The sequence below is a fragment of the Macadamia integrifolia genome, chromosome 10, assembly GCF_013358625.1.
Source record: "Macadamia integrifolia cultivar HAES 741 chromosome 10, SCU_Mint_v3, whole genome shotgun sequence".
Lineage (NCBI taxonomy): Eukaryota > Viridiplantae > Streptophyta > Magnoliopsida > Proteales > Proteaceae > Macadamia > Macadamia integrifolia.
Window position 1 is genome coordinate 33,473,458 of NC_056566.1, and position 10,300 is coordinate 33,483,757.

Consider the following 10,300-nt stretch of genomic DNA (forward strand, 5'->3'; position numbering starts at 1 on the left):
AAAAAAGGGTCTGGAAACAAACATTAGTTTCTTAATAAAAGAAAGGGAAAAGTCTCTCTAAGCAAGCGGCATAGCCTACACCTACTCAAACGTTTTTTTTTTTTTTTTTTGTCCTAAATTCTGGACAGAGAAAAATGAATAGAAATTTTTTTGTGAGTGCGTGCAGGCTACCCTGATTGCTCAGAGAACCCTCTCCCTAAAAGAAAATCTTCACTGCCATGTAACAGGACACATTATTTTTCAAGACTTTGCCATGTCATACAATTACTTCTTTGATCTATTTAAGCCTTAACTTTTACACAGGTGCCATGTTGGACACCAACATTAGTATCAGCGTTCTTATCATACATCAATTGCTTATTACTTTATGAACTAACAGCAATATGACCTTTGAATGCATTACACACTATCAATAACAAGGAAATAGCTGTTCTCAAGCAGGTGGGATGAGTCTTCATGAAATAAGTGCATTTGTTATTCATCTAATCAATATTTTTCTCTTCAGTATCATTTATTATTTATTGTTCTAGATCTGGTTTCTTCTTTTTTTTATTTGAGTTTTTAATATTTATTATGTGTCATTTTCTATTTTTATGAAATACATGCTTCCTATACAAGAACCAACTTCTGATTTGTTATATTAGTTTTTTAACATTTATTATGTGTCATTTCTATTTTGAGATGATATACATGCTTCCTATACAAGAACCAAAAGGTTAATATTATATGTTTCACAGCCTCCGGAAGTGGTTCTTAAAAGTAACTGTGTTGGACATCAATGGGCATCTGGACATTCAGCACCCGTACCACTTCCTAGCCAACAACAGTAACCAGTTTTAAGTGTGGTAGGGTCATGCTTCTTTTATGTTCACAAACACAGATTCACATTTCCCATAATCCTCATAACACATAAATTCCAGATATCTTTGGAACATGCCGAAATCTATGAGGAAATCCTTCATAGATTTCCATATTATGTCTCTGGTAACATAAAATATTTCCATAGATATGACTGACAACTAAATACAACCTGTCACTTTATCAGCAATTTAACTATGGTCAAGGGTTATTTGGCATACAGCGTTGGCTACAACCAGACACATTTATTATTTTATTTATTTCTCTCTCTTCAAAATAATATAAATTAAAATTCAATTGTCTTTGAGCGTAGATTATGCTGTAGGGTCAAAGACACTTTTCCCTTAAACTATTTAGTACTAACTTATAAGCTATTTTTGGGAAAATGGCATACAAGAGCTTCATATTATGCCTTCTCAATATGATTGAAAGAGCTAAAAGAGTAAGGGGCTATGCCTAAAATGACTCTAGGAGAAGTGGTGAGAAATGGCATGGATGGGTGGACAAGAAGTATGGCTTCAAATAGAGTTGAATGGTGAAACAGGATTTATGTGGCCAATCCATTTAGTTTGAAGTAGGCTTAGTTGAGTTGAGTTGAATTTTGTACACACATAACTATTATTTTTAACCTATTGAATAACTTAAACATAATAAGTGATATTGTGATGGTGTATATCTAGGATAGTATAACACCTTTCAGAAAAACATTTTCAATATTTTATATTAAAAAATGGAGTCAATATTTCAGTTTTTGACAAAACTAAAACATTAGCGTGACATATGTTGGACTATAGATGTACACAGACCTTAGGAAACCTAAAAATTGGACAAAGTATTATCCGCTGATACAGGCGAAGGAAATTTAAAACACTCAGATCTATATGATTAAAAACCCGTGTTGATAACTAACTTCAGGTAACGTAATTAATTTCATCAGGTCGAGAGAAACACTATATGCAAATAGCAACAGAACAATTTTCAAAATTATAAACATTATACGCATGATGGAACTAATGACATGTTAAATATTTAGCAGAACAAGAACAAAAGAATGAGTTGACCTGAGCTTCTCCACGGGAACACAACCCAGATCTATATTGCATATGGGACAGCAATCTGCCTCCTCATCTGTAAGTTTCTCATATATGCACTTCCTGCAAACTGATTCAAGTTGAAGGATACAAGTGTCAGATTAAGATTACAAAAAAGTCTAAAACCACCTTCAAAAGGCTGGATATTGAATGTTAAACATATTCAATATATGATTCATATCAACTGTGCAGAATAAGGAATTAATGTGCCTCTTTAACTTATTAGTTGAAGCATGGAAGTGGGAAAATAGTGGGAAACAATAGAGAGGACACATAAAAGTTTATAACAAGTTAATAAAACAAAAGAATAAATAGTATCTCAAAAGGCATTGCCCAGAAAAAATGATTATGAAATCATAAAAGTGATGAACATAGTCCCAAAGAAACATTCAGCCAACCAAAGGGGAAATTAACCCACAGAGCTAAAAACTCCCTACAACTACAAACCTGCAAAAGTGTAAAAAATCTAGAAGCTTCAAGAATGAAATTTACGAAGAAGGTTCAGTTTTTTTACGACTTTGACGTCTCCTCAGTTCTCATTCCTAAGTGATATCTACTAATTGACTCCATTTTAAAAATATACAAGGAAAAAGGAAAAAAGCAGATACACCTAGTTAGACACATTGCAATGAAATACAAGCAAAAGTAATTTGACCCTACTACTATTCCAAAGTTCCAATTTTCCACGATTTGTTTTGTAAGATAAAATCGGATTAAGGAATTTTATTAATCTCAAGCTGTTTCATCTGTTAAAAGTAAATTAATTTGACTGAACATGATTGGCTTCCAAAACTGGAGGTCGTTGCATAATATAAGTAGACTGGAACAATGGGAAAACAGAACTTTGATTAAGAGATTTGAACCATACTCAGATTCATTAACTATCTTTTTCCCAAGATACTTTCTTGCGTTAAATTGTTACTGCTAGCAAATAGTGGTTCTATTTTCAAAACATCACCACCAGCTTCAAGTGTTCGGTTCATGTCTTCATGACCATAGGCACAGGCCTGATCAATAACACAAAATAAACAAGAAAGGAGTAAAAAAAAAAAAGGAAGAACCCATAGAAATCTTATCAACTAATTTCGCGTTCGCAAAACTATATTACAAACTCGTCACTCGTTATTACATTGTAAACCACAAAATTAGAAAGTCAAAAACCAAAATCACATTTTCTCGAAAACCAAATCCTCTTCGATAGAGTCATTAATGACGAAGAAAACACGAAACCGGTTTCTTATTTTTGGTAAGTTTATTCGTACCAGTACGTCGAACATTAGAAAGATGATAAACCAAAACAACATCTTCTCTCGTAATTCCGTCCCCTTTCTCTAGCCAAGCCTCAATTTTGAAAAGTAAGAGAAACCCAGAAAACGATAACGCGAATTAACACACACATATAGCAATAATGCAAAATACGAAACACCCAGATCATAGAAACGCATGATATGAGAAACAAAGTTCATGTAATTGACGAATACGAAAGAATAGTATCGAAATAGATTGAAAGAAACGAGATTTAGAAGATGAGGAAACAGAGTTGAGGAGACTCACACGTATGAAGGCATTCCGATATGGTGGTAGCGTCCCTCAATAACTTGTTACAAAGAGGGCATGTCATGCACGCAGCGAGAGTGGCCTTCCGGACCTTCACCACTTGGCTTGTCATTCCCTAAACCTCGCAACCCCTCAGAGCAGTTTCACGGACGTAATAATAAGATGCATGTCAGTAACAGACGAGAAAGCACGCGATTTGCGTTCATATTCCCCTCTCTGCAACAGCATTCAGGATGATATAACTATGAGAAATCACGGAAGAAAGATACTACGAGAAGACGACGAACTACGCAAAAGGAAACCAATTGTTGCTTGCTTCACACACGAAGATGTGTATGAGTATGAAAAAACCTCTCGATCCGTCGTCGGTGTGAAATAGAGAACCAATTTTCGGCGGTGATTTACTAATGGGTTTGGACCAGTAGCGAAAAACCGACGTGGGTTTTGTTGGATTTGGACAACCCAGTGGTGGATGATCTGTTCGAGGCTTGAAATCGAGAGAGATTCGACGAAATAGCATGGAAGACAAAGAGAGGTTTTTAATGATAACAACCAACGGGTTGGAGAGAGAGTTATTTTAGAGAGAGAAACAGCCTCACGGATAAAGTGCGCCGCGGGTAGAGCGGCAGTACACCCTCCTCGTTCTCCACGAGTTTCGAACGACTATTTGGCATTATCTCTCTCTCTCATGGTTTCCGCGCACACCGCACGGCAAGAAGCCACACAAACGTATCTCCCTGGCGCATGTTAGTGACATTTGCGAGGTGAAACTGGAGGAAGCGCATGGGAACGGAAGGGTGCGTGCTAGTTCCGTTCCACGAATAAAGATCGTGTTTTGATGTAGAAAGTCAAAAGCACTCCGACGAACCGAACATTGAAGAAAGCTATGCCTTAGTCTTCCTGACTCCTGAGTCTTGCGAAGAAGAAAAAAAAAAAAAGTCCTGAGTCCTCCCTAAGTGGCAAGTGGCGCGTAGACAAGAAGCCTGGGAGATACCATAATACCAAAGATGAGAAGTTGAGAACCATTGATTTTTTTTTTTTTTTTTTTTAATGAAATTACATTGAATTAGGCTGCGTTTGGTGGATATTCAGAAAAATATTTCTGACGTTTTTTCCTTCTATGTGAATAAAAAAATTGAATAAAGCGTGGTGTCAACTTGATTTTTTCGGGTTTTTAGAATGAAAATGGGGAAAAAACATTAGAAATACAAAATGATGGAACGACGAGAAACTTTGTTCCGTCATTTTAGTTTTACTCTAAATACAAAAAATAAATAAATAAATAAACAATTGGGGTAATCATTCTTGAAACAAGTTCACCAAATACCAATTTTTTTTTAAATGATATTTTGACACAAATTGGAAATTATGTTTTTTTTACATGAAACATCGTTTCATATAAGAAAATGGGTTGGATGAGTTTAAAATTTTAGTTTTGTAAAATCAAACCTGATTTTGGGTATTTTTCTTAACTGAAACTTTAAGTAGAAAGGTTCTATTCATTTGAAAGATTTAAAAAAACACTATCTTGTTGAAAGGTTTCTCAACACATTTCTTTAAACAAAAACTCTATTTTTTCCTCTTTTCGAATGATAAATATTTCTTAGAACGTAGAGTGTTTTCTTTAGGGTTTAATATATTTATTTTTTCACACACACACACACACAAAGATATCATACACACATAATTGTGAGACCAATTCATGTTTTATCAATTAAATACTAATATTTAATGTGTAGGTCATAAACTTTTACAATATAAATTATTTTTTTTAAAAGTGAAAGAAAAAAAATTTAAAGTGCCAACATTCCCTAAAAAAGACAAATGCATTCTAAACCCTGGTTTCAAGTATCAGTCTTGTGTCGGCCGTATTAGTCATATCGGATCAATATCGACTAAGACTAATCCCTGACCGATTTGGATCGGTGATCCATATCATTTCAGGGATAAAATAATAAAAAATTGGTACTTAAAAAAAAAAAAAGGAAAAACCGATTGACACTCACCAATATCGGTACCATCCCCTAAATCCACGCTCTAAACAAGTTTAAAATATTTTTATTTTCTCAACTTTTTTAACCTACGATTGAGATCAATTTAAAAAAAAAAAAAAAAAAAAAAGAATGAATGTCTAAAATACGCTTTAACTAACTATGGTTATGTTTAGTATACATTCTATAGATGTAGCTTGCTTCGGGTTATCTTCATTCCTTTAAGATGCAAGAACCACCTGAAAAGCTTCGTGGACATGGAACTCACCTAAACCCTTACCCAAAAAGGCAAAAGTTTAGAAAAAGAAAACACTGATATGATAGGATATATAGGTAGGTGATTCAATCCTGGTTTGGTGGCTTAGCTCTACTGCAACTGATACATCAAATGGTTATGGCGCAGGTGAGAATGGTTCATACAAAAAAATTGTAGTAGGGGTCATAATTTCGACTGTTTACTGTCTTTTGGGGCATGTATGTAATTAAATATATTGAGATGACTATCTTATTCGATCTAGATTGTTATCGAATCAATATTGATCTTGATTGATCTCATCCGTGATACCAAGCTCTCAAACTATGCTCAAGTCCCAACAATGTCAAATATTACTCGAACCTCCCCTATCTTGAGGTACTTATTAATTAGGCATAATTTTCTAAATTACTAAATTGCCCTTAGTATAGGGCAAACTTACCTTACCTTTTTACCCTTCTCTTCAAAACTCCCAAATGAATTAACCTTCCCTGTTCTACTACCTGCTACTCACTGCCCTCATCGGAGCTAAGCTACTCACTGCCCTCACGGGAGCATGGATTTAGGGGATGGTGTTGGTATCAGTATCTGTCGATACCGATTGGATCGGTGGCTATCAGTCGGTTTTGCCCTGCTTTTTAAAAAAGTAGTTATTTTTACTATTTTACTCCAGAAACGATAATTGATCTGAATCGATCAAGGATGAAAGATTGGTCTCAGTTGATACCGATCTGATACGGCCGATACTTGAAACCATGCACCGGAGTGCTCAACCGTCATTCTTTAACAGGTCCGCCATCTTCAAACCACATGATCCCCTCAGTTCCGACTTCCACTGCAACCTATGGGCGTAGCTCGTCTCTCTCTCTCTCTCTCCAGTGCATGAACCCTTGGCTGCACCTGAGCCCCTGCCAATCTCTTCATCTCTTTCTAGTTCAATCCAAGGTTACTAACTCCTCGTGGCTTCGATCAACAGTGGCCGAGGATAGAAACCTAATAACTTTAAATTTCAATTGGGCGTTGTTTTGCTTTAATTTAGTTAAAACCCTTTCTCGTCTCTTTCTGTGTTACACACATACACACTCACTATCAGAACTCAGGAAACCCTTTTTTGAAGGCGAAGTAACTTGCAGATATAAGCTCTCTTACTCGAAATCCCATTGTTAGATGGCCTGAAAAGTCAGTTGTATTAGTTGGTTTATGTTATGTGTATCTAAAATATGAGAGCTTGGACCGATATGACCAAACTAGATTTAACCTGATGGATCGACCTCAGTTGGTTGAGTATTTATATGTTATGTTGTGAAACAAGAGACTTGAGGATTTTGGAGAGTTTTTGGGTGAGAGTTCTTTCCGTGAGTTTGGGTGTTTTTGAGAGATCTCTATTGCAATATTTCTTCCAACATAGTGATCATCTTCTTCTTTGCTCAAGGACGCAAGACATTACATTGGTGTGTAAACATCGTTAAAGCTAATAGCCTCATGCAAACATAGGTCATCATGAAACCACTGAATGGAAAACGATCAATTTAGCATACATATGATAGACAAGGCATCTGCAACAGAATTTAGAGCCCATGGAATACAGTAAAATGAAAGAGAAAAAGAAGTAGAGCATGGGATACAGTTAAATGAAAGAGAAAAAAGTAGAGAGATATCGTATATCCTTAATAACTTTTGGTGCTTCAATTGGAGGAATTCGTTATGAATCATTAATGTAAGAGAGAAGTTCCATTGTATATTAGGTTACAAGTTCAATTGAAACATAGTTGGTTACATTTAAACAGACCTATTAGTTTTTGGCTTCGAGATATCGGGGTGGCAGTGAAGACCAAAAGTGTTTAATTCCATGGGTTTTGAACATTTGTGGGTTTTGTAGACATGGAAATTTGATTTAGGGTTTCGAAAAAATGGAAGCATATGATGATGCTATCAGGTGGAGAGTCTAGAGACATGGAATGTCGAAAAATCATATCCAAGGGAAGGAAGAAGAAACAAGACCAGACAAAGGACACTGGGTGTTGGTTCAGGTTCAGGGTTACTGGGAGCTGCATCTCAAGATCCAAAGTGGATCTCCAATCTACTTTGGATCTTGAGATGGAGCTCACAATGAATCTGAACGTGAACCACTACCCAGTGTCCTTTGTCTCGTCATCTTCTTCTTCTTCCTTCCATTTATTTTCCGACATTCCATGTATCTACCTGAATCGCATCACCACATGCTCCCATCTTTCCGAAACCCTAAATCAAATGCCCATATCTACAACCCACAGATGTTTAAAACCCAAGGAGTGAAACGCTTTTCGTCTTCATTGCCACCTCGATCTCAAAGCCAAAAGCTAAATACAATGAATCAGCTATCCAAAAAAAAAAAAAGTCCAAAACTTTTTACTTATAAAAGACTTTACAGTCACCTTTGAGAACCCAAAAAACCCCAGAACAACAAATATCACAATAACCAACAGCTCCTAGAGATATACAACATATCCCTTCTAAGTTCTCTGTTCAAGCACCTGAAAATACCACGAACCCAATACACAGATCAGTGAAGCAAAATCTGAAATCTCTCACAAGCTAGAAGCAAACATATGATGCCGATCATGTAATAGACCTGCAAAAAAAAAAAATAAAAAAAAAAAAAATAATAAATAAATAATTAAATAAACATCACTTAGTTAAATGACCAACTCAAACCTTCAAAGCACCTTCAAGAATCCAATGTTTTTGCTAATAAGTAAAGTATCATTGACAATATAATGGTCTATATATAGTTGCTAGCAGAGTTTGCTGATCAACATATAAATACTTTCCAATTCAACCATTTTTTGCTTGGAGAAGAATTGGCAAGAGAATCATGCAATCCAATCCAACAAATAAATGAGGAACTGAGAAACCTCAAAGCATAGTCATGGAAAACAATTGTAATGAAACTAAATCCTAGAAAATGATGAAGGTAAAGTTATTACCTTGAGAAAACCCAAAACCCACACTGTGGTCACAACTTTCACTGGTCAATCGATCAAGGTAGGAACCAAAACTAGAGACGGAAAAGAAAACTGGAGACTCTGTGGGTTAAATCCATTTGCCTGTCTGATACAAATACCAAAGTAAATGTTATTTTCTTTGCCGTTACATAAGTTAAAGCCATTTGCTTTGCTGTTACAAACTTCTACGGTTACAAAAGTAAATGTCATGTGCTTGCCAGTTGTAATAGGATATGCCATATTTTCTTCTTTATTAACTTTGTTTGTTGCCTTGTCAGCATTGTTAGTAGGGATTTTTATTGTTTTGCCCATTCCACACTAGGGTCGCAACTTTCACTAGTCAATCACTCAAGGACAGAACCAATATAAGAGACAGCAAGGAAAACTGGAGACTCTCTAGGTTAAACCCAATTGCTTGTCCATTACAAACACTAAAGGTAGGTGTTATTTTCTTTGCCATTACAAAAGTTAATGTCATTTGCTGTTACAAACTTCTACGGTTACAAAAGTAAATGTCATGTGCTTTCCAGTTGTAATAGTATATGCCATTTCTCTCTCTCTCTCTCTCTCTCGCTATTATATTTGTTTGTTGCCTTGTCAGCATTATTACTAGGGATTTTTATTGTTTTGCCCATTCCACACTCGGGTCGCAACTTTCATCAATCACTCAAGGTCAGAACCAATATCAGAGATGGAAAGGAAAACTGAAGACTCTCTGGGTTAAATCCATTTGCTTGTCTATTACAAGTACCAAAAGTAAATGTTATTTTCTTTGTCATAATTAAAGTTAATGTCATTTGCTTCGCCGCTACAAACTTCTATGGTTACAAAAGTTAATGTCATGTGCTTGCCAGTTGTAAGAGTATATGCCATATTTTCTTCATTATTGAGTTTGTTTGTTGCCTTGTCAGCATTATTACTAGGGTTTTTTATTGTTTTGCCCTTTCACACTGTGGTCGTAATTTTCACTAGTCAATCGCTCAAGGTTGGAACAAATATCTGAGACAGAAAGGAAAACTGGAGACTCTCTGGGTTAAATCCATTTGCTTGCCTGTTTACAAATACCAAAGTAAATGTTATTTTCTTTTCCGTTACAAATTTCTACGGTTACAAAAGTAAATGTCAAGTGCTTTCCAGTTGCAAAAGTATATGTCATATTTTCTTCTTTATTAAGATTTTTTGTTGCCTTGTCAACATTATTACTAGGGCTTCTTATTGTTTTGCCCATTCCCTAGGTAGGATGGTTTTGTCAATGACATATAAGACAGTTTGACCGAATTTTATTCCTTGGCTTTCATAGCCTATCATTAAAAATAATAATAATAGTAATAATAAAAAAAATATATTAACTATCTAGAAGATGCAAACTCAAGGCATCAAAATAGGGCATAAATAAAATATGAAAAATTTAGAAATAATAAAAGATACAACTATTTATAAAAAATTTAGATTCAAACTAGTAGTAAGAGTGGAGTTAATACCTACGGGATGAGTCAATATTATCTTTTTTAGAACCACAACCTTTGATTTATGATTCATCTGAGTGTACCTCCCAGCAGAATCAAA

General features: G+C 35.3%; 1 protein-coding gene and 1 long non-coding RNA gene across 3 annotated transcripts in view; both read right to left on the reverse strand.

Annotated features, from left to right (window-relative positions):
- The window catches only part of LOC122091856 (E3 ubiquitin protein ligase DRIP2-like), a 22,070-nt gene extending 17,740 nt beyond the window's left edge, over positions 1–4,330 (reverse strand). The window contains exons 1-3 of one of the 2 annotated variants that reach the window (XM_042662043.1): positions 3,858–4,330; positions 3,504–3,722; positions 1,920–2,019 (exon numbers count right to left, since the gene is read on the reverse strand). In XM_042662043.1, the coding sequence (XP_042517977.1) occupies positions 1,920–2,019; positions 3,504–3,618 (215 nt within the window). In that variant the 5' untranslated portion in view covers positions 3,619–3,722; positions 3,858–4,330. Of the gene's footprint in view, positions 1–1,919; positions 2,020–3,503 lie in introns of both variants that reach the window. The other variant, XM_042662042.1, reaches the window with a different exon arrangement.
- Positions 4,331–7,439: 3,109 nt separating this feature from the next.
- On the reverse strand, positions 7,440–8,850 carry LOC122090629. The gene is made up of 2 exons (XR_006143711.1): positions 8,717–8,850; positions 7,440–8,361 (listed from the first exon to the last, which is right to left on the reverse strand). It is a non-coding gene; the product is annotated as an uncharacterized LOC122090629 (long non-coding RNA).
- Positions 8,851–10,300: the final 1,450 nt, after the last annotated feature.